We start from the raw sequence: 23,184 nt of genomic DNA, 5'->3' as shown, positions 1-23,184 counted from the left end.
CCTTCATTCTGCTACAGGCTTTGTAAGAAACTCAGTTACTGCTTTGGGCATGTGCCTGCATCCTCCCCTGGGTAATCCCCAGTACAGTCAGTGTCCCAGCTCCCATTGCAGGATCTCCTGGAACGTTCCTGCAGAGGAACTGGCTGACTCGACAGCTGCCCTTGCTTCAGGCTCCCACTTACAACAGGTGGCTTCATTCCCCTTTTGTGGCTGCTCTCTGGAGCCTGCAGTCTGTACTCTGGCAGTTCTTCCAGCCACAGAGCAATAGGGAGGAAAATCCTGGCCCAAGCACATGAAGGATGCAGGGCCCACCAGGACAGGGACCCAAGCACTGAAATTGCCAGACTTGTGGCATGCTGTGTGTGACTGCCTGCAGCCTCTCCTGGCCTTGCCAGCAGCTCTGCTTGTTTCTGGTCAGGCTTGAGAAAGCATGGAGCCTTTCATCTTACTGGTGTGGCTGGTATTTTGTGTGTAAGCTGGAGTGTGTGGCAGCTCAAGGCCAGCCCTTAGTGCAGGTGTAGAGATGAGGTAAAAGGAGCCAGCATCACATCACCTGGGGTAGGCAGCCCCTCACCCCAGCCACAGCCACGCTGTCTCTGCCTTGTCCCTTTCCTGGCCAGCACGGGGTGGTGGTGGGAGCAGGCTGGGAGCCAGCCCAGGCTGCCCAGCACTGCAGGTGCTCTGCCAGCGTCACCAGCAGTGAGCCCTGTGGGGACCTGGCTGCTGTGGCTCATCCCAGCCCTGCAGGGGATGGAGCTGCTGTTGCAGGGACAGCAGGGAGTCTGGCAAGCTGGCTGGCACTGTGGTTAACCAGTGCTACCCCTGGCAGCCAGCAGCACACCCAGCTGCCTGGTCCCTGCCCAGCCCTCCCTGGGGCTGAGTGATAGCATAGCAGGCAGGCCCAGCACTGTCTAGCCAAGCCTGGTGGCAGCTGTCCCAGCACCAGTCATGCTTGCACTGGTGTCACTGTTCCAGCACCAGTACTGACTCAGCTGGTACTACCCAGCACCAGTTGTCCTGGCCTTTTACTGCCCAAGCACCAGCTTGGCCCAGTACAAGCTGGCCTGGCCCCAGTGGAGGGAAAGCATCAGCAGCATGGATCAGGAAAAAGCTGATCCTGGTTCCTGGCCTTGCTCACTGAGTGTCTGCTTGGGAGTGTGAGCAAAATGCTTCTTCTTCAGCTGCAGAAGCAGCACCCCCACCTTGGCCATGTGTGACCAGGTACCAGCCAGCTCCTTCCTTTGGCACACTCCATTCCTCCTTGCTGGAGTGCCACAGCCCCTTGAAAAACTTCCCTCTTTTCCTCTCAAACACACAATGCTGCAGCAGTTGCTTATCTGAGCATGGCAAGAGGACAGAGCTGAGCTGAACAGGATAGGTGTAGCCTCAGTGACCAGCTGCTGGCCATGGACCAGAGCTGTCAGTGCATGACCCCAGCCTGGCTGAGAACGTTGGGTTTCCTGACACTTGGGCCATCTCAGTGCTGTGCTCAGCCAGACATTGGCTGTCCTGCCTTCACAGCAACCATGCAAGTCTGGATCCCCTTCACAAAATCTAGCAGAAATAAAGCACACATCCATGTCAAACATAATGTATTTATAGCAAAAATAGGCTTTTTCTGTAGCTTCCATACACAAGGTTTTCTCCCCGTATATTTACGCAGTAAACAGGTCGACTGAAGCAGCGTGCACTGGCTGACTCGACAGCTGCCCTTGCTTCAGGCTCCCACTTACAACAGGTGGCTTCATTCCCCTTGGTGGCTGCTCTCTGGAGCCTGCACTGGTGCCCTTGTACCTCTCCAGCCAGGGGTTGTGGCACAGGCAGGGAGCAGCTCAGGGAGATGGGAGGAATGGTGGTGTAGCCCCCCAGGCAGAGGGCAAGGCTGGTGGACAGGCTGCCTCTGTTCAAATGGGGCAGTCCCAGGAGTGCCCCCACCCCACATTGAAGGAGAAGCTTCCTGTAGCTTACCTGTGCTGACCACAGGCTCCTCCACCATGCTGTTAAGCAAGTGTCTGGGCACAGGGCCTCAGCCCTCTCATGGTGGTAAGAAGATACAAAATACATTAACTCAAACAAATTAACAAGCCTCCCTTGTTTCTCCTGCCTCTCTGCTGATGGGAAGCAGAGGAGGGGCTTAGGACTGCCAAAGGCCCCAGCAGAAATCTCCAGTGCCTGAACACTGTCAAAGAACCTTCTCATCCCGCTGTCAGAGAAGGCAAAGCACGAGGATGCTCTGCCAGCAAGAGCTTCACAGTTTGGAGTTTGCTGGGTCATGTCTTGTCCATCCCAGAAGGGTTTGGCACATAATCCTAAAGGACATAACATGCAGGCAGCAAGTGCATCCCCTTGCTGAGCTGGGGAAGGGCCCTTGCTAGGAGCCAGCACTCTTGCTGCCTAGCCCTGCAACTCAGAACATTGCAACACACCCACATGCTGCCCCCACTGTTCCCAACTGAGGGACACCACGCCACTGAGGACAGGTGCCCAAGTGTGGCTTTGCAAGCAGAGCAGCCACTGCAGCACAGGGAAGGAAGCCAGCGGTCCCCTCTGCCCTCCCTGTGCCACCGAGGCTCCCACAGCACCCAGGCAAGGAGCATCCCTCTAATCTGGCCCCAGTCCCCTCCCCACTTCCCTCTCCCCCATGTTTTTGGCAGTCCTCCTTGGACATGTTCAAGTCTCCAGCATCTCAGCAGCACGGACTTGCCTCACAGTTTGGTAATTGCACATAACAGGGCCACTCAGTGACCCCCACAAGGCGGGGGGGAACCAACAAAAAGGAACAACAGAGTCAAGTGAACTAAATCGAGGAATCCCTCGCCGTCGGTCCCAGCGTGAGGGTCCCACACGAGTCCAGGGACAGAGGAGGCTGCCGGGCCCTGCAGCAGCTCCAGCATTTAGGAGATCATGTACTGGGTGATGGCCTGCAAGGCGTACAGCAGCTCTGCCTGCATCCGGGCTTCCAGGATCAGCAGGTTCACGTGGACCTGCAGCAACACAGAGAGGCTCAGGCAGCTGAAGTGTGCTGTGCTCAGCGGTGCAAGCAGCTGCCCACCTGGGCAATGAGTCTTGTCATCAAAATGCCACCAATTTTTCCAGCTCAGGCAGCTCCCCTTTTCCCCTCCCTGCTTCCCAGAGCTGTGTGCCAGGGAGTCCCCTGCCTACTTGGCACCAGCATTCCAGGCTGGCAGCAGCACAGTCCCCAACACCCACAGCAGCTGCTCCTGTGAGTTACAGCTTGAAAGAGGGCTCGCCAGGAAGCACTTAGCACTGGGGTAATGACCTTGAAGATGCCTGGGCTGCTGGTGCCCCTGGCCTCATCACAGTGGGCAGCCCCATGCCACACTAAGCCCAACTCCTTACAAACAGCCAGTTTCCATCATCCCCCCCACCTCAGACTGGTTTGGTGGCTCAAAAACCTCCCATATACCTCACAAAGCACCCCAGCTTGCAGCCCCTGCCCACTCTCAGCCCCAGGCAGTCAGAGCCAGGGGCTAGCTATCCCACCTTTTCACTGTGCTTGAACTGCTTCCAGAACCTGTCAAACATCTCTGAGTTTGTCTTCTCTGGGTAGCAGGTTACAGTTTTAATGTAAACTTTGAGCATTCGCTCCAGGAGCTGATTCACTTCTGCATAGTCATAATCATCGTACCTGTGGGGAACACAGGGGGGAGTCACAGCCAGCACCTTGCCCGTGGCCTGCCTGGGGCATGGCACATCCACAGAGCAGGGGGGCACATGGCAACATCCACCAGGCACCAAAACCTTGCCCCAAAGCCCTGGCCAGAGCAGTTCAGTATCTGTTCCCTGCCTGTCTCAACATGCAGGCAGGGGATTCACCTCTGTCCCTTCTCCATGCTCATGTGGATGACAGACTGAGTGCCCTCCCCTCCCGCCTGAGTCAGCTCAGTTTTCTCCCCTGGACCATGAGGTTGGTTTCCCTACCTAATGCCAAACATGCAGTGGATGTAGTTCCAGATGCCCCGCTTGAAAACAGAGGGTTCACAGCCCTGCCGCTTGGCCATGGCACTGCTCTGCAGACCATCCACCATCCGAAACTTCTCATCCAGGAGATGCCCAATGTCAGAGTACAGCCGGTTGACCAGTGAGAAGCCATGGTCTTCCCAGGAGTAATCCTGTTGAGCACAGAAAGAGGATTTTTGCAATTTCAAAAAGGAGCTTGGAGCATGTTCCCAGGAAGAAGGCCTGGAGACCTTGGGAAGCAGAAGAATTCAGTGAATATGCTCTGGAGGTAGCTCTGCCCAAACCACATCCCTTATCAAGCAGCTTTTGAATGATTTTTACCCTTGCCTCCAGGATGGCCATGTGAAAAAAATCATCAACTCTTGGGGACAGAAGTCACCTCCCTCTTCCCAACCCTAGTGGGGCAGGGCCAGTCTGCATGGGCAACTCTGCCAGTATTTATGGGAGGGGAGGGGAGCCCAAGCTGCTGCCCACCCAGAGAGCAAGAGTCTTACCTGGACTCTGAATACCTGTGTCTGATCCTCATCGCGCCGGGCAAAGTCTTGGTATCCAAAGTCAGGGTCCTGCATGTAGCACGCAAGGTTGGTGGCACCAGTGACTTCCCCGTCAGTATCTGCAAGAGGGGAGAGCCCTGCAGCTGGGTCAGAGCAGAGCTCAGCTGCCCTGCTCCCAGCCACATCAACCAGCCCTTGCTCTGCCCCTCTGAACCACACATCATGGAAAATGTAAGGCATAGAGGAGCAACAGACACACAGGGATGCCACATGAACTCCCACCCTGCTCCCTGCCCCTCACCTTCCTCTCGGTCCTGCTGCAGCAGCCTCATCTCGTCCCTGCCCTCAGTCTCCACATGGATCCGCTGCATGCGTTCCCGGAGGGAATCAAGCTCCATGCAGGAGTCCAGGGACTGCACAGACACAGGCCTGGGGGTGAGGGCAGCACTCCCAAGGGCATCCCCCCACACCTGCACAGCCACCCTGTCCCCCCATCCCCTGCCCACCCACCCTGGGGCTCACCCGCTTGCGGTTGATGCGCAGCAGCTCCTGGCCGTAGCTGTTGCTGGCAGTGGCCTCACAGAAGCACTGGTTCCCGAGTGACAGTGGCTTCAGCACGCCCCGGCCCCCCAGCCCCTCGTCCTGCTCGCAGCCACAGCCAAAGACAAAGCTGGCAAGTGCGTGGCAGTGTGCCAGGAGGACGACGGCGTGCACCAGCTCTGCCAGTGACCAGCTCCACTCGCTGATCTTCAGCAGCTTCTGCAGAACACGGACACACCAGCAATGTGACACATGGGCAGGGTGCTGGCAGCCCCTGGGGAGGCTGCTGTCCCCACTGCCATCCTGGTCCCTGGCTGAGAGCCCTTCCCAGTACCTCAATGTGCTCCTTGGTGATGAGCCACGGCCGGTGTGCCAGGATCTTGTTGATCTCGTTGAGGTTGCGGAGTTTGGGGGGGATGAATTCGAGGCCGCGCAGCCACTGGGGGTCCCCCCCTGCCCGCAGGAACTGCAGCACGTGCAGGTTCACCAGGTACCGGCACTGGTGCCGGGCTGCTGCCTGCAAGAGCAGCACATCAGCATCACTGCCCCAGCAGGACAGGCCCCCACACCCACTTCTCACTCAGCCTCCAGGACATTGTGATTTTGGCCTCTGATGAGAAGCCCAGGGCACAGGCTGTGTCTGCTGGAGGTTAAGGAGAGCCCCACAGGGCTGAGCAGAGCCCCCATCCCCTCTGGCAGGTCCCAGCAGGGCTCACCATGATGGCGATGTAGTGCCGGCAGTCGAAGGGCAGGGGGCCGTCCATGTGCATCAGGTAGTGCTGTGTCTTGAGGAAGCTGTCCAGGTACTGGGGGTGGTATCCCATCTGCTGGGTCACCGCCTCCAGCCGCCCTCGGCTTGCCAGCACCTTCACAAAGAGGAACTGGGGGCACTCAGGGTCACTGCTGGACATCTTAACTACCTGCAGGAAACAAGCTCTGCTTAGCTCTTCCCAGAGCAGCCCCTGCTGCAGCAGCACACCCCAGCTAAGGCCAGGCTCTGCAAGAGGCAGAGATCCCTCTCCCAGCTAGGTGCTGCCAGAGGGACTCTCACAGCTGTCACACAGAGCACTGCTCAGTGACACAGGTAGCAGGAGGACAGGTAGCAAGACACACAGCTTGGTCTCTGTCTGGGAGAAGGCTCTGCGTGGTGAGCAGAACCAAAGGGCAAACCAGGAATAATGTTCCTTGTAGTGGTGCAAGGCCAGATCAGGAGAAACACAACACAAAATACATTCCAGAATGGACAGCCCATCTGCCAGCATGGAGCCCTCCTGCCCAGTACCAAGATGTGAGAGAGCTGTAGAAACAGCAGAGGGGCTCCCAGCCTCCTGCCCTGGCAAGCCAAGAGGCAAACCATGGCCTGGTACCTTCCATGTGATCAGAAGCACACAGAAGAGCTCCCCACATGTTGCCCAAGCAGACAGCTTGGGAGGGCATCCTGCAGCACAGAGCACAGCTCTGTGCCCACCAGAGAAAACACAGATGGGCAGCTTGGCAAGACACAGACACCCCCAGCAATGCCCGCACCAGCCTGGCACCAGGGTCCAGCACAGCTCCAGCCCCTCCTGAGAGGGTGGTGGGAACAGAGGGCAGGGATGCTGGAAAGATGCCCAGGCAGCTGCCATGCTCCAAGGACCGTGTTGCCACAATTCCCACCTGACAGCACCTGCACCCTGCCCACCCCAGAGTACGGGTACAGCAGGTGCTACCCGTGTCACACGGGAAGCCACAGGTCCTGCTCACATGTGGGAGCCCAGCAGCACCCCTGGATACAAAGGATGCATCTCGGCTCCCAGGCTTGAACTGAAATCTCTCTTGGGAAATTCTGGCCCTGTCTTGTTCCTTCCACCTGTCTCTCCAGTGCAGTCACCCAAAGGCTGGCTGGTGACTGGAGCATGGGAACAATGGAGAAAACCAGGAAACCAGGAGCACTTCTGCAAACCACCAAAGCTCCAGGGTGCCTGGCAGAGCAGCCAGGGGTGAGGGGCAGACAGCAGGGGTGAGCTGTGTGGCAGCACAGAGCAGTTGCACCCACACAGGCAGTGCAGGAAGCAGCTCAGGCTATTTTCCACCATCCTGCACTTCTGGTGAAAACACCATCGCTCAAGTAACAAAAGGTTTACTTGACATTTAGAGTGTCCTCTTCACTTCCTCTGGTAAAAGGGGTCCACAAAACCCCAAAAACTCCTATTAAAATGGAAAGATGAAAAGCACCAGCTTCTCTGATTGACAGGAGAAGATGAAAGCCAGAAGTGACCTGCAGAAGCCTCCTACCAAGTCCCTCTGCCTGGGGAAATGAGATGTTGTGAGGACACCCAAGGGGCTACAGCCCTGGTATTGTCCTGGAGGGCTGAGGTGGAGGAGCCAAGGGCCCTTCCACTTATTGGGAAAGGTGGTCCCAGGAAGGAGCTGTGCAACCATGGCTCAGCCTTTGGTGCTGCCAGCTCTCCTCACTCCGTTTGTCCAGGTGATGACGGAGCAAGCAACCAGGCAGATGTGTCTTAGAAGGAGATGATGAAGGAAGGGGGGGATGGAGGCGCAGAACAGCCACCTCCTCGGCTCTCAGCCCCTGGCCAGGCTGAACTGCCCACTACCAAAGGCACCAGCTCAGCCCAGGGTGTCTCCTACCGGCACCGCCTGCCACATGCCCTCAGTTCTGCCACCCCAACCTCTCGCTTGGCCCTAGTGGCACCTTCCTCATCCTCCTCGGCCACAGCCCTCCTCCTCCTCCTCCCGGAGTGCATCCACTCGCACTCCCGGGCTGTGGGAGCATCGCCTCCCTCCCAGGGGAACCTTTCTGTGTCCGGGCCCCCCGAACTCTTGACAGGCACCTCAGATGCGTACCCGCCGTACCCACCGTACCCACCACCGACCTCGTCCCCTCCCCGCCCGGCGGACCCCGGGGGAACGGTGCCCGAGGCTCCCGGCCGGCAGCCGTGAGCACATAAAGCAGGCAGGAGGTTGAGGAGCCCGGACAGCGCCGGGATGTGCGGGAGAGGGGCCGGCGGACCCCGCCGTGCTCCCCGCCCGGCCGGGGCTCATCCTTTCGCCCGGTGAGACCGCGGCTCCGCCGGTACCGGTGGCTCCTCCGGTAACGTTCTCTGGATACGGTGCCGCGGCAGCACCTCTGGCCCTTGTGCCTGGGCATTCGAGAGGACAGGGGAAGTCCGAGTGCCTGCGGCAGGGACCCCTCCGGCGGTGCCGGCGGCCGGTACCCGGGGCCCCATTGTGCGGGCGGCGGCGGCGGCAGCGCCCCCGGTGAGCGGCGCGGGCAGTGCAGGCGGAGAGAGAAAAACAAGTTTGATTGGCAGTGATGGAGCCACGGCGCCTCCCGCATCCCGCACAAAGGGGACGGGGACGCCACCGCCGCACCGGGACCGGCACCAGCACCAGCACCGGCACCGGGAGTAGGACCAGGACCAAGACCGAGCCGCCGGTCGCGGCATCCCGAGAGCACAGCCCCGCCGGTCCCGCGCACGGCCAGCGGGCATGCCCCGGCCTGCTGGTGCCCTAGCCGTGCCGGCCCGGTGGCGGCGAGCAGGGCTGAGCCCGGTGCTCCTGTACGGGCTCCGGTGGTGGCGGCGGGGCGGGTCCTACCTGCCCCGGCAGCCGCTGGCATCGGCTTCCTCGGGGGTGCTCCACGCTCTGGGGACACACGATCATGGTGAGCCCGTGCCGTGCCGAGCGCAGTCCCAGTGCCCGCTGCCCGCTGCCCGGTGCCCGGTGCCGGTGCCCCCGCCCGGTGCGGCCGCCGGCAGCGCAGAGCCGGCACCGCGGCAGGCAGGGGGGCGGGCCCGCCTGCGCCAATCGCCGCCGCCAGGGGGCGGCCGCCGCCGCACCACGTGGGCAGGGCTGGAAAGTTACCGGGGCCGGGCGCAGGCCCCGCCCACAGCGGGGTGGGCGGGGCTCGGGGTGCCCCCGCCGCTGGGGGGCGCTGCCGCCTCGCCGGGGCACCGCGGGACGGGCGGGGAACCAGGCCGTGACCCCATCCCGGGCCCGGCCGTGACAGAGCCCGGCTGTCCGAGGGTCCGGCTGTGCCAGGGCCCAGCTGTCGGAGGGTCCAGCTGTGCCAGGATCCAGCTGTCTGAAGGTCCAGCTGTCTGAGGGCCTGGCTGTGCCAGGGCCCAGCTGTGCCATGGTCTGGCTGTGCCAGGGCCCAGCTGAGGGTCCCACTCTTCTCTCAAGCAAGCAGTGATAGGATGGGAGGGTGTGCTCTTACGTGCCTCTGCCAGGGAAGGCTGAGGTTGGATATCAGGAGGAATTTCTTCCCAGAAAGGTTGATCAGACATTGGATTAGACTGCTCAGGTAGGTGGGGGAGTCTCTGTCTCTGGAGGTGTTTAAGGAAAGACTGGAGGTGGCACTCAGTGCCGTGGTCTGGTTGACATGGTGGAGTTTGGACAGAGGTTGGACTCAATGATCTCCAACGTCTTCTCCAACATAATTGATTCTGGGATTCTGTAAGAGCAGCTGCAGGGGACTGCAGTCAGTGTTGGCCAGAAAGGTCTGCTCATCTGCAGGGACAGCAGCAGTGGCTGAGGGCTGCAGGTGGCCGCAGAAGTGGTTGGAGAGCCCAGAGCAGAGCCCATTGCCCAGTGAGGTCACAGCGCATCCCCAAGTGTGCAGGGAGCCCTGTGAGGCAGCCAGGAGGGGACCCATCCATGTGCTCGATGTTGGCTGATGAACATGCTGCCACTGTGGGACAGCAGGACTGGCCCCTGCCTCACTGTGTGTGAGAGGTCAGAGGTGCTCAGAGCTGGGGCTCCAGTGGTGCTTTCCTCAGACCCTGCAGGACGAGCCTGGGCAATCCCCTGGTGGGCAGAGCTTTAGTGTCACCAGAACTGGGGACACAGGGGAAGGAGCAGCGAGGCCTGGGGAACTGCCAGGATGACACAGGGGCTGGCTGGCTGAGCCAGCACAGGCAGGACACAGGAACAACCACAAAACCACGGATGAAAGGCAAAGAGGAATTTTATTTTCATTACCTCACCAATTGCAGGACCCCCCCCAGGCAGCACCCAGGCACATAAGCAGGGATGCAGGCACTGTGGATCTTGGGCCACCCTAGAGGATCACTGAACCTGCTGGTTTTGACTGTTTATCAAGGATTTGTGCAGTTGTGGTTTACCACTGTGATCTGATCTTTCCCACAGCAGGCCAGGAATCTCAAGCATGTTAAATAAGGTGCCACTAAGTCTATCACAGGCCTGTGTTATCTAAACACAAGTTCTACTTACTGAATACACAAAGCTAAACAACATGAGTATGGTATATGTGTTTTCCCTACATCAGCTGCAAGGCACTTGAGCATGTTTACAATCTTTCTTGTCTATCTTTCCTTATTTTTCCACACTTAGACCCCTGGGACTCCTCATCCTCTGTGTCCCCATCACTTGGCTAGTGGCACCTGCCTGCTTAGCTGCAGCTGCCCTCACCAGGACACATCCCTGGGTGTGCTTGTGGGCACCTGGGAGCAGGGAGAGCACTTGGCAGGAAGCAAGACCGGGGGTCCAGGGCATTTGGCAGAGAAATGGCAGGAGCAGGGAGCAGGGCCTGAGGAGCAGTAAGGTTTGGCAGCAAAGCTGTGGAGAATGGGGTGTGCAGGGGTGCAGGAGTGTGTCACAGCCTCCCATAGCTGTTCTGGTAGGGGCTATGCTCACTGGGGGCGGCTGGGGGCCCAGGCATTGGAGGTGGTGCATGGTTGCTGCTGTCCCAGAGGGGCTCATGGCTGTCCTTGGGTGGCAGCTCAGTCACATAGCAGATGTTCTCGCTGTAGTTGGGCTTGAAGCTCTCCACAACATCTTTGGGGACTCCAGTCCATTCCTCCAGGGAGCAGAGCAGGGTGAGAGAGCTGCCACCCAGCCCAGCCCCAACCCCACACAGCCAGGGTGAGCCCAGGGCAGGGCTGCCTGTGCCACCTTACCTGGAAATTGCCGTTGTGGGTGATGAACAGCTCATCAAAATTCTTGCTGGGGTTGGGAATTCGGGGCATCAGGATGACCCAGACCCTGTGCAGGAGAGGTGTGTTAGAGGGAGGAGCCCCAGTGCTGCTGCCCAGGCAGCTCCCCACGCTCACCTCTCCATGCGCACCAGCAGGATGACAAGCACCAGCAGCAGCAGGCAGGAGGCAATGGGGACCAGGACCGTGCGGATCCCAAACCAGTACAGATCCTCCACCGTGCCTGGAAGGAGAGGGGTGACACTGATCCCCAGACAGCAAGCACACCGCCATGGCAGCCAGGTGGGACTGCAGGTGGCCCTGCGTGGGTGGCCATGGCATTGTTCATGGCAGGGCTCAACTGGGAACAGAGCATGGAGAAGGGGCCTGTCCCCGAGCACTGCCATCCTGTCACCATAACTAGCTGGTGACCCTGTCCTGGCCCAGCCATTCCCTCCAGTGCTAAGAATCCCCTGGCAAAATTCAGCAGGTCCCACTGGTGGGGTATGTTTTGCTTCCAGAAGTACAAAGGATGCTGCTGCCAGCACCCCACATGCCCAGATGGGTCTTGTCCCTAGAGCTGCTGCCTCAGGCCATTCTCTACTTGCTTGGCCATCTCTCACCTGCTGAGCCCTGCCATGCTCCAGTCCATCCTATCCCACTGCAGCCCTCAGAACGTACCCTTGCTAGTGGAGTTGCTGCCCCAGATGACAGGAACGCTCCACTCGCTCCAGAGCTGGGTTGTGCCGCAGAAACTGTTGATCTTGCTGCGCACATAGAAGGTGTAGGACTTCTCATAGTCCACGCTGGGTAAGGAGAAGACACCTCCATTCACCGAGAGCTCCTGCAGAGACACAAGCCCTGAGCTGCTGGCTGGGACCACCTTGGAGGCTGGTGCTCAGCTCAGCCCAGGCACAGCCACAAGGGTGCCATGCCCAGGGCTCTCACCGTCCAGCTGGTGTCCTTGTTGCTCTTGTACTTGACAGCGTGCTTCAGGCACCCGTTCCTGGGGTAGGGGGAGGCCCAGGTGAGCTGCAGCTGGTTGTTGCTCATGTTGTGGAGGGTCAGGTTGACAGGCGCCTCTGGTTTCACTGCGAGGGACAAGTGATGCCTAATGAGGGCTGGCCCCATGGCCAGGGCCCTGCTGCCAGCTGGGAGCCCCCAGGGGAGCTCTGAGAACCCACAGGGGGGGTCCCCCCACCACTCTGTACCCAGGTCCTGCAGCTGCATGTTCTTTCTGGAGATCTCCAGGGTCTTGCCTCCAACGCTGGCATTGATGAGAACATGGAAAAGCTGGAACTGGATGAGCTCGTTCTTCTTGAAGTAGCAGCCGACCCTGACACCCTGGTGCTGCAGGTACTGCTTGCACTCCACTGCCTTGTCAGACGTGTTCTTGTACCTGTGCCACACTGGGTTACCAGGACTCTCCAAGGCCTCACATGCCCCAGCCCTCACCAGGACCCCCTCCCCAGCACATCCCACCCTGCTTGCTCTGGAGACAGAGCCTGCCCCACCCTGGGCTTGGGGAGCAGGAGAGGCCTGATGGACCAGCAATGCTGGCAGCAGCCTCCCTGCACAGGGACCCAGTGCTGGACACTCTGCTGTAGGACTGGCCATGGGGCAGGGGCACCTACCAGTAGAAGAGGGAGTAGTTGACTGTGGGCATCTCTTTGTTCCCCCACGTGCAGTTCATGTACTCCTCGTTGAAGAGGACACACTCCACTCCTGCAAGCAACAGACACTGCTGGGCATGGCAGTGGTGGGTGGCTGTGCCAGGGCCCAGGGGTGCACCAGAGAGACATGGCACATGCCAGATCCCCACGGATCCCTATGAATGTCCCTCTGTGCGAACCAAACAAGCTCATCAGCCAGCACTGCAGGGGCAGAAGAAAGCCATGGTCGAGCTTTCCTGGGTTCTAATGTAACACAATGGAGCAAACAGGCTGCTTCTACACCTGGAGATGGAGGGCACCTTCCCACCAGCCCAGGAGGTCCAGGGATACAGAGGGGCTTTTTCCACAGAAAGCTGTTGTTTTACTGACAGCCAGGCAAGGAGTGCATTTTTTCTCTGAAAACAGTGGCTGGGATGAGAGTGCCAGGTGGAAAGAAACACCTTTGTGTCCTGTCCCCTTCCTGTGCACAGCACTACTGACGGACCAGGAAGGAAAGGGCAGCTGGTGCAGATCCACTGACCATCCTGTCCAACACCCTCACATGGCACAGGCCAATAGGATCTGCCAGTAGAGTGATGGGGCAGGAGCACTCCCAGGGGGCTGGTGGGGTCAGAAATGCTCCAGCACTGCAGTGGGCACAAGGACACCCCAACAGGGCTCCCTGGTACAGCCTGACCCTCCTGGCAGCCCCACTGCAAGGGGCCATACAGGTGCTGCAGGTCCTGGGACACATCAGGGGTCGCAGGGTCCCTGGTGTGTGCCACAACAGCGCGCCAGCCCACACAGCCCCACATCCTGTCCTCGCCCGCCATCACTGGGAGCTCCAGTCCCCAGCCCCAACCACAAAAGGGGCCCGTGGCCTTCCCTTGTGCCCCTTTACCTGGCTGGCTGTCGGCAGCAGCAGCGTAGGGACCCAGCCCATACAGGAGGAGGAGGAGGACAGGCACGAGGAAGGCGCCAGGAGCCGCCATGGGGGCTGCTGAGCGGGGACGCGTGCGAGCAGCCTCGGCCAGGGCTGCCGGCTTCCGCAGCACTCTGCTTCCTGCCCACGGCACCGCCTGCGCCCGGCACCCTGCGTGCCCCTAGGGCTGCCTTGTGGGGCACTGCTCACTCCAGAGGGGACCCACGGCTCATCCCAGTGGGATCCCACAGCTCATCCTGGTGGAATACCACAGCTCATTCTGGTGGAATACCACAGCTCAACCCACTGCAACCCCGTAGCACATCCCAGTGGGACCCCATGGCTCATCCCAGTGGAACTCCATGGCTCATCCTGTTAAAAATACGTTAGAAACTGTTGTAAAATAGTTGATAGATTGTTAAGCATGTACTGTTAGTTTGGTTATTACATTGTCAAAGGGGTTAAAAGGGGAGTTATAAGGTGTACCATAACACACCTTAGGAAAGTGCACCACCCCCAAGTGAAATGAACCAGCCTGGACAGAGCTGTAATGGCCAATCGAGTGCCTTAAACCTTCGTGCACATGAAGGATCCAAAAAGAAACCAATCCAAAGGGACAAAAAACAGGATAAAAAGGGGCTTCTGACCCACTGAGTATGTGCCGTTCCACCTGGTACATCGCTACATCGCGGCTGAGCAGCCCCAGCGCCGGCGCTGCAGCATCCTCGGCGGGAACGCTCCTGCTCGGACCGCGGCCCCCTTGCTTTGGGCCTTACTTTTATTATAATAAATGCTGAAATCACTTTAGCCCCGGGAGCCTGCTCTCGTTTTTAACAATCGCACTGGGACCCCACAGCGCATTCCATTGGCTCATCCCACCGGGACAGTGTCACCTTCCCTGCTCAGTTCCCACGCCTCACACCTCCTGGACCCCCATTTCATCCTGCCGTGTTCCCGTGGCTCACGCTGTAGGGCTCACCGCCCGTGGGCTGCCCCAGGAGCATGGCTGGGATGGGGAGCCCAGCGCCCAGCCCGCCCGGATCCCTGGCAGCATCACGGGGAGGCACCGATGCAGTGGGAGGGGGCGGCTGCAGGAGAGTCACAGCGGGGCTTGGTGCGTGTGACAGTACGGCCGGTATCCCTGGGGGCTGCTGCCGGTGTGGTGATGGCCGCACCGGGGGTGTTGGTGACCGGGGTCTGGGGGTGCCCCGGTACGGGGGTAGGGGGTGGTGTCACCCCTCTCCGGGCAAGGCACCGGCGCGGCGCCTCCGCTCGGGCTGCCCCGTCCCTCTTCGACACTTTCCGTCTTCGCTCGGAAGGGGTTCGGGCCATCCCGGCACTGCTCGGGACTCTCCTGCGGCCCTCAGCGCTTTTTGTCTTCGCTCGTCCCCGCTTCGGGGACGCTCGGTTCTCTCCGTTGACTCTCGGATCTCTCCGGCTGAGCTCGGTACTCTTCGTCTGTCCTCGTTCAGTCACAGCAGTACTCGGGTCTCTCCGTCAATTTTCGGCACTCTTCGGCAACATTCGGGCCTCTTCGGCGACGCTCGTGACTCTCCGTGCTCCTTCGGCCCGGCTTCGGCGGCGCCCACCTGCCCCGGCGCAGCGCGTAACGCGCAGGCGCGGGCGGCCCCGGCGGCCCTTGTTGTGGCCCGGCCGCCCCCGCCCGGCCGGCCCGCCATGGCGGCCTTCGGCGTCCTCAGCTACGAGCACCGCCCGCTCAAGCGCCCGCGCCTCGGCCCGCCTGACGTGTACCCGCAGGACCCTAAGCAGAAGGAGGTGCGGGGGCCGGGCGAACGTGCTGGGGGGACCCGGGGTGCAGGACCGCTGTGCCGGGGCCTGACCTGAGGGAGCGCCGGGTTAGCGGCGCGGGGCCGGGAGCTGGGCGAGGGGGCACCGTCCCACCGGGATCCCGGGGTGGGGGGCGCCGGCGGGCCGGGGGAGCCCCGGTTCCGTGTCCCGGCACTGCCCAGGGCGGTGCCTGGTAGCGAGGGCTGGCGGAGGTCGGGGGAGCAGCCGGGCCTCGCCTGGTTCAGTCCCCGCCGTGGGGACGGAGGCGGCGGCGGTGGGCGCGGAGGGGCCGGGCCGGGCCCTGCTGACCGTCCTTCCCCGCAGGATGAGCTGACTGCGCTGAATGTCAAGCAAGGCTTCAATAACCAACCGGCGGTCTCTGGGGACGAGCACGGCAGTGCCAAAAATGTCAATTTCAATCCGGCGAAGGTGAGAGACGTCCCGACGGTCGAGGGCGGGCTTGGCAGGGCAGGCGGCTGGATCCTGCACAGTCTTGGGTCTCGTTCCTTCCGTGTGTCGAGAACTAGGAGATCTTCCCCTTTTGTGTGGGTATTTTTAAGACTTGACCCTCCGTTTCTGTAGAATCCAAATTCTGCATTCGTTTAGAAGTGTGTCCCACCTCTGAGAGAGCAGGTTCTTGTCTAGTTCAGTGCATCTTAGGGGCAAGTCTGTGTCTGCAGTATTGGTTAAGCCAGCATCTAGGACTCCTTAAATTCTGCTGTTAAAGCACAAGGCTGTGATGGTAGGAGAGAGAAACTCCTTATTGGTTTGGTTACATGATAGCCATAGTAGAAGGAAAGTATGATTTCGTGAAACATCTGGAATTTTAAAATGGGAGTTATATAATAGGCTTCAACTCCATTTTCCAGTCTCTGAAGTCAAGATGTTGACTTCCTGGCAAAACAACTAGTAATGACCTGGTTTGGAAGGCAATCAATAAGCACAGGATATTTGTTTTCCTTGGCTGACTTCTGTCGGAGGAGCCTTCTGTCTGGTTTGACAGGTATTTTTTTAAAGGGTTGTGTCCATCTCAACTTGAGTCCCTGCTTGATTATTGTATGAGTTGTCTAGACACATTAATCTCTGCAAGTATAACAAAGGAGTTATTGGCAGGTACTTTGTGTTTCAAAAGTTGATACTGGTGAGACTTCTGGTAGTAGTGATAAATGAGTGACAAATTTTAAGCACACTGATCAGGTCTTTGACCTCTGAAATGTAATGAATCCTTTTTTTTTTCCTTCTCCTCCAGATCAGCTCCAATTTTAGCAGTATTATTGCAGAAAAGCTACGGTGCAACACCCTGCCTGACACGGGCAGACGGAAACCCCAGGTCAATCAGAAGGATAACTTTTGGCTGGTGACAGCACGTTCCCAGAGTGCCATAAACAACTGGTTCACAGATCTGGCTGGAACTAAGCCCCTCACTCATCTTGCTAAGAAGGTATGTTACAGGAGAGGCAGAGAGTTTAATCTCTGCTTGTTTCTCAAGGTTTTCTGAAGGCTTTTACTGTTTGCAGAAGTTCCTTGTCTATACATCTTGTGAAGCTTTCAGCTTGCAGAGTGGATGTGGGATTTGTAGTGCCCTGACTGTAGTCATCCACACTTTGAGATCTGGTCTCTAGGCTGTTATTTTGAGGTGTGTGCAGCTTTGCCTTTTGGCTTGTAGGACACGACTGATTTATTTTCAGGTTCCGTTGTTTTTCCAAAGAGCTGCCACTGTTGCCTTTGGTCTGTTGTTTAGATTAGGACATTTCTGTTGTGGAGGGTTTCTCAAGTTCTCAAAAGTCTTAGTGAGAATTACTGAAAATAACCATCTAAATGACTTCCCAGACTTCTGCTGCAGTGAGGTGTTTCTGCTTTTCAGCAGAGTGGAGTACCTGTGCTATCACTTGGTCTTGGCCAGGCTACAGTATTTCTATGCCCTGGAGTTTAGGGGTAGATATTCCCCTTATAGCTGTGAATTCTGTAGAGTATGAAAAAGGGTCTTACTCTGGCATTTTATCAGGCCTGATAGCAAGGGAGATAGCTCTCTCTCAGGGGTGGCATACAAAAAAGTGCTTGTCAGTGTGGTATGCACTGTGGAAAAATCATAACTCCCAGTTGCAAAATGATCTGAGTCATTCCTGGGGGGAAAATAAAGTAATCAGATTTTCCCAGTATCTGACTCTTTATAAACTTAGTCCTTCTTTGTGTTTTGACCATCAGTTTCCTGAGGTCATGGTAAAAGCTTGAACCTTTCAAGGTTTTCCCCTGTTTTCCTGCTATGAGCTCCATCCATTTTTGTGAACTTGGATGTGAAAGAGTGACTGTCAGTAGCCAGGTAGTCTGACTTTGAGGCATCAGAGAGTAATTGGGAAGGATGTAGGAAACATAGCATAAATGAACATCAGTAATTTGGGGACTTGAAGATACCTGCCAAATGGACCTGGTTTTTGTGAATTTTTTTCATTCCTCTGTGAAAACACACATACTTTCACTCTCCAGAGTATTGTGTGGAAATGAGCCCCACAGCTGTACTTTTCCCTGTGATGTGTTACTGTCTCCTGGTTTATAGTCCTGCAGCCTGATGATTTTACTGGTATCCTCCTATATTGTATCTTGAATTTTAAATCTTGGATTAATGAATTCCTTCCTGCTATGTACTCAGCTCCCTGTTTCTCTGTCTTCTGTTGAGTACTCATGATATTGTGAGATTTCTGTAACCACTTGGTTTTGTATACAAAGTGAAGAGTCCTTCCTTCACTCTGCATGGCAGATACTCTGTTACTGACTCAGTCTGTATCTTTCATAGCTGTTGATGTGCTCTCTGGAGGATAACTTCCAAGATGTTTGCAGGATTCAGGGCATGGATTTACAGTGGTGTGATTATATGTTCTGTCTTCTTTCAATTTGTTTTGTTTCTGTTTGTACTGAAATGCAGCTCTGGTACTGTTGCTTTCTGACCACAAGTGAATTTTGGCAGCAGGTTTTTTTGAGGTAGAGGTACTGTGTTGCTCTGTTGCCTTTTTACCTTTTTCATACTTGCAGCAGGTATAGCTGCTTTAGCTGCTTCATTTATTCCAAGTTCAGTTTTCCTTCTCTATTTCATCACAGGTGCCCATCTTTAGCAAGAAGGAAGAGGTTTTTGGTTATTTGGCCAAATACACTGTTCCAGTAATGAGAGCAGCGTGGCTCATCAAAATGACCTGTGCCTATTACGCTGCCATCACGGAAACGAAGGTGAAAAAGCGTCATGTCATTGATCCCTTCATTGGTAAGCACTCTGTGGGCTGCACTGCCTTTGGCCAGCACAGCTGTTTCCTTCTAAGCCTGCTCTTGCTTAGTAAGAGGTAGTCTGGAAATCCAAATGAACTTGTTTCTTGCTGATAAGTCCTTGGGTTCTGATGTGAGTAACTGAGTAACAGGGCCACCTATGAAAGTACACTGAAAAATAAAGTCTTAGCAGCCATGGATGCCTTACTTTTCTTTCTCCCTGTTAAGTTCTACTGAGCTCCTTTGCTGCCTTACCATTTTCTTCCATACAATGATTGTAAAGTTGTAATTTAGTAATGACTGATTAGCTACTTCCCAAGTGAGTATGTACATTTCCCAGAGAATTTTGGTATGTTACTCCCTGTTTGTGTTCCCAGTTTCATTAAACATTACTGGATCCAACATCTTTGCATCCTGGCCTGCTCCAGATTGCTGTGGTCTAGAAGAGTTCCCCTGACTGTGTTCTGGTTTTTTTTGGCTTTCCACCTATGCACCATCCTGATTCTTTCCTGCTCCTCTTTGCCACAGTGCTCACTGCTAACCTCTTTTCTCCAGAATGGACACAGATCATCACCAAGTACCTGTCAGAGCAGCTGCAGAAAATTGCAGAGTTCTACAGACAGCTCCCAGGGCAAGGCTGTGGTTCACCATCAGGACCAATGCCCCAAGAGGTGGAACAGGCTTTGAAGCAGTGGGACTACAATGAGAAACTGGCTATGTTCATGTTCCAGGTGAGGGACTGGTGGGAACTGCTGGGTTGGTGTGAGCAGAGGAGGGAAGGGGGAGTGGATGCCACATGATTTATTTCTGCAAGATGCTCTCTTTCCTAGTGAATAGACCAGATGCAGTTTTGAGCTCAGTAATAGGACAGGGGTAGCACAGAACTGTGAAAACTTCCAGACTAATTTCCACTGTTGGAGTGCAAGGCGGTGCTGCTCAGCCTTGCCTTAGTGGAGGTTACTTCAGCTTTCACCCATTTGCTCTGCTTTTATCTGTGTGCAGGATGGCATGTTGGACCGGCACGAGTTCCTCACGTGGGTCCTGGAGTGCTTTGAGAAGATACGGTCAGGAGAGGATGAATTTCTGAAAATGCTCCTTCCTTTGCTGCTGCGGGTGAGAAATGCACTCTCAGCTTGCTTTAGGAGAGTGCTCACTTCTGCTTTGGCCATCCCCTTCCTATTGGATAAGGAATAACGAGCTGTTTTGCACCAAGAACACCAGGGAGTGTCCCTGTGAGCATCCTTCTTAGCTCATGCAAGGATGTCTTTTTGGTGCTGGTCTTTTCCAGTTTTTATTCTCCTTTATCCTTTTTTCCTGCACTGGACTTGGTAATCCCTGCCCATGCCACAGCTGTGATAGTTCCACTGGCTGTGTACCAGTACATGGAAACTGCTTTTTTCTTTCTTTCTCTTGTAACAGATTCTGGGCAAATGTTTGAAGCTCTGGGAAGGCTGGGTGTGGGTACATTTTTACACATTAAGTCATTGCCAGAGAACATTTCAAGGCTTTTTCTGATGCTTAGTAGCCAGTGGGTGATCCATGATGCTAAGGAGCTCTCTGCAAAAAAGAACTGCCTCTTGAAGGCAGTGTCACACAGTGTAGTACATTGGGAAGGTCGGGGTTTTTTGTTGTGTTCTTGTGACAAGGATGTTTGCCCCTCCTTCCATGTTCCCTGCAGTACTCTGGAGAGTTTGTGCAGTCTGCGTACCTGTCCAGACGTCTGGCCTACTTCTGCACCCGCAGGCTTGCCATGCAGCTGGATGGTGCTGGTGGGCACCCACCACACATCCTGTCTGCCCAGACAGGGAATGCTCTTCCTTCAACTCCCACCCCTCAGCCAGCTGCAGGGAATCCTCCTCCCAGCCCTTTCAGCGACTTACTGCTGTGCCCCCAGCACCGGCCGGTGGTGTATGGGCTCAGCTGCATCCTGCAGGTACGTTTCAGTGGTGGTGATCCTGGGGTCAGCAGGGACAGTTTGTGTGCCATCACAGAAAAATCATTACAGTCTGAGTCAGCAGCTTTGTGAGTACAGAAATAGCAAACCATGATTATCTCTGCTGATGTGTTACAGAGCTTTTGTCAGACAGTGCTGTAGCAGTGCCCTTGACTGACTTGCATAAGAAAAATGATTTGGAATAGAGCCTTTTGCTCTACTCACAGGTGCTCCACATGGCTGGGAAAGCTTTACAAAAGAAGGGATGAGGAAGAAAGAAAGGGTTATTTCCCATGTGTATATCAATAACAGGTTTTCATCCAGGAGAGGAAATTATGCCAGAAATGAAAGTGCTTTGTAATTTTGTCAACTCTTAAAAACAAACATCCCCCTCATCAGAAAAAAGTTCCCACAGAACAAAAAACCAAAAAAACCAGCCCACAACCAAGCAGCACACACAAGAAACAGCCCCTCCTACTTTATGGAAGAATGTGGTGATTTAGGAGTGGTAGCAGGCTGTAAAAAGGAACTACTCTAAACTCATAATCTTTGTAGGGGGATTGATTAAATGTTACATTGCAATAAAAGGGCAAAGTTGCCAAAGCCGTACTGATAGATGTTCAAAGAACTGGTGCTGTTGTGACACTGTGGGATTCAGTTCTCAGTGTCCTTGTGTCAGAAAGAGGCAATTTCTGTTCAGTGTGTGCATTCATTCATGATTGTGTTTTTCTCCTTCAAGAGGAGAGTGACTAGGTGAGGTGGGTCCATGCAGGAGTGGAGATTGTTTCTTCCAGGGGAGAAAAGACTTGTTAAAGCAGAGAAGGTTCCAGAGAGTGCAGAATGGAGCAGGAGTTGAAGAGCAAGAGAGCACAAAGCTTGGGAATCTGCTGCTCAAGAGAGGAACTTGAGAGGAAGGAGCCCTGGCAGGATCAAGAAGCAGCCAGCCAGCTCTCAGAGAAAAAGAGGAAAAGAAAAATTCTATAGTACAGTTGGCTAGAAGTAAGGACCTTTCTAGAAGCAAGGGCTAGAGAGCAATGCAGGGTTATAAATAACCATTTTGCATTAAGTCTTGTTTGCTTTCTGGTCAAGACGTTTAGAGGGTTTGTTGGGTTTTTTTCCTATTTTCTATGTGATAAAACATGTCTCTAATATAAAAATCCTGTATTTGGAGAGTTGCTTTAGGGAAAATAGATGAGCATATGTCTGATTTGGAGTTCAGGCACAACCTGCTTAAAAAGTTGACGTTGGTAAATAATAGTCTGATCTTTAGTATGTCTCAGTGGAAACAGGCGCATTTCTAAGGATTTCCATAATTCTAAGAATGTGCATAATAAACCTTTGCTGATGTTCTCAAGATAAGCAGATTCTTTGGTTTGAGAGTCTAAAACAGCTTTGTGAGCCAGAAAATGTAGGGGAATATCATAGGAGTTGTTTAGTGAAGTTTTGTCTGTGTTTATTTGAATGTACAAGCTCATAAAAGAATGAGAATGCATATACCATGGTATTATTACTATAATAATCAGACTTGTGATTATCAAACAAAATGGTTTCATTAATTTAGGTCTGTTACCTGATGTTTCTTCTCAGACTTTACACTTGATGACAGTTGTAAGTCGCTAATGTAAATGCCCCTTCTGGACCATGAGGGTTGGATTGTGCATTGGGGCTGTGAGTTTGTAGGATCCAAAGGGTTTGTCAGAGCTTAAAAAAAATTAAACCAAACAAAACCAACCCACCCAGATAGTAAATATGCTGTAGAGAGGATAATGAGTGCCTTGGTAATACGATTAAGTAGTGGTTAGTTCTGTAGATGTACATGTAATTGTAAAACAATTAAATGTAACTTAATTGTTTTGACCTTAATTTGCTCAGTGATACTGACTTTTCTGTCTGTTGCAGAGTATAATTCTGTGTTGCCCGAGTGCTCTTGTGTGGCATTATTCCTTGACTGATAGCAGGATAAAGACTGGCTCTCCATTGGACCACCTGCCTATAGCCCCATCCAACTTGCCCATGCCAGGGGGGAATTCAGCCTTCACACAGCAGGTGAGCTTCAGAAAAGGGAGCTCTTGTGGTTTGGGATAACAGCTGCATCTTAGCTCTTTCAGAATTTTCTTTTCATGTTGTGTGATAAGCAGATCTGGAGGTGCTGTGTCAATCCCTAGGAATTAAGTGCTCTCATTCTGCTGTAAGCCAGCTAGTAATGTCCTTGGAAGATGGGCAGAATCTGACCTTAAGTGGAATTGCTGTCAGTCTCTTTGTTTTCTAGTAATTTTGTTCCCAGGACTTTGAAGGCATCTTTTGTGTGTTTACCCAAGTCCATTGTTTCTAGGTTCGGGCAAAGCTGCGCGAGATTGAGCAGCAGATAAAGGAGCGTGGCCAGGCTGTGGAGGTTCGCTGGTCATTTGACAAGTGCCAGGAAACCACAGCAGGTAACTTGCTGTAGGTTAAAGTTTGTTTCCCCCTGATCCATGTGCTATTCTGACAAAACTCCTGTCTGGCTATTCTTCTTGATTTTTTTCCTATTTACTATTGTTTGTATTTACTGTCAGCAGTAAGACATGGCTCTTTTTCTTTCTAGAGCAAAATCTTATAAGGGTCAATTTCTCCAGGTATAGGGGCAGTTTCTGTTACTAGGAGCTGGAAATATTTACCAGGGAACTGTACTCTTGTCAGTGTGCCGTGC

At 55.0% G+C, this 23,184-nt stretch overlaps 3 protein-coding genes across 5 annotated transcripts in view; 1 reads left to right on the top strand and 2 right to left on the bottom strand.

Annotated features, from left to right (window-relative positions):
* Window positions 1–2,646: 2,646 nt before the first annotated feature.
* Window positions 2,647–8,762, bottom strand: LOC131564110 (sestrin-3-like). Of its 3 annotated transcripts, none has more exons than XM_058814385.1 (9): window positions 8,613–8,762; window positions 5,732–5,935; window positions 5,350–5,532; window positions 4,998–5,234; window positions 4,777–4,888; window positions 4,476–4,612; window positions 3,943–4,133; window positions 3,505–3,649; window positions 2,647–2,984 (listed from the first exon to the last, which is right to left on the bottom strand). In XM_058814385.1, exons 1-9 carry the CDS (start codon window positions 8,676–8,678, stop codon window positions 2,895–2,897), a joined length of 1,365 nt encoding a protein of 454 aa, XP_058670368.1. In that variant the 5' UTR covers window positions 8,679–8,762; the 3' UTR covers window positions 2,647–2,894. The 3 variants fall into 3 exon arrangements, with proteins under 3 accessions (XP_058670368.1, XP_058670369.1, XP_058670370.1); XM_058814386.1 differs by having other exon boundaries at window positions 4,491–4,612; XM_058814387.1 differs by having other exon boundaries at window positions 4,476–4,594.
* A 1,262-nt stretch (window positions 8,763–10,024) lies between these two features.
* IL2RG (interleukin 2 receptor subunit gamma) lies at window positions 10,025–13,657 on the bottom strand. The gene is made up of 8 exons (XM_058814388.1): window positions 13,505–13,657; window positions 12,586–12,676; window positions 12,163–12,350; window positions 11,900–12,042; window positions 11,633–11,795; window positions 11,090–11,195; window positions 10,937–11,021; window positions 10,025–10,836 (listed from the first exon to the last, which is right to left on the bottom strand). Exons 1-8 carry the CDS (start codon window positions 13,593–13,595, stop codon window positions 10,633–10,635), a joined length of 1,071 nt encoding a protein of 356 aa, XP_058670371.1. The 5' UTR covers window positions 13,596–13,657; the 3' UTR covers window positions 10,025–10,632.
* A 1,417-nt stretch (window positions 13,658–15,074) lies between these two features.
* The window catches only part of MED12 (mediator complex subunit 12), a 34,921-nt gene continuing 26,811 nt past the window's right edge, over window positions 15,075–23,184 (top strand). Inside the window, exons 1-9 of the mRNA XM_058814392.1 lie at window positions 15,075–15,301; window positions 15,638–15,742; window positions 16,563–16,754; window positions 18,407–18,566; window positions 19,121–19,296; window positions 19,568–19,678; window positions 20,244–20,498; window positions 22,398–22,544; window positions 22,831–22,930. Of these exons, the coding sequence (XP_058670375.1) occupies window positions 15,203–15,301; window positions 15,638–15,742; window positions 16,563–16,754; window positions 18,407–18,566; window positions 19,121–19,296; window positions 19,568–19,678; window positions 20,244–20,498; window positions 22,398–22,544; window positions 22,831–22,930 (1,345 nt within the window). The 5' untranslated portion in view covers window positions 15,075–15,202. The remainder of the gene's footprint in view (window positions 15,302–15,637; window positions 15,743–16,562; window positions 16,755–18,406; window positions 18,567–19,120; window positions 19,297–19,567; window positions 19,679–20,243; window positions 20,499–22,397; window positions 22,545–22,830; window positions 22,931–23,184) is intronic.

This window comes from Ammospiza caudacuta, chromosome 14 (genome assembly GCF_027887145.1).
Source record: "Ammospiza caudacuta isolate bAmmCau1 chromosome 14, bAmmCau1.pri, whole genome shotgun sequence".
Taxonomy (NCBI): domain Eukaryota; kingdom Metazoa; phylum Chordata; class Aves; order Passeriformes; family Passerellidae; genus Ammospiza; species Ammospiza caudacuta.
Note: the sequence above shows the minus strand (reverse complement) of the source record. Positions and strands in the feature narration are given on the sequence as shown.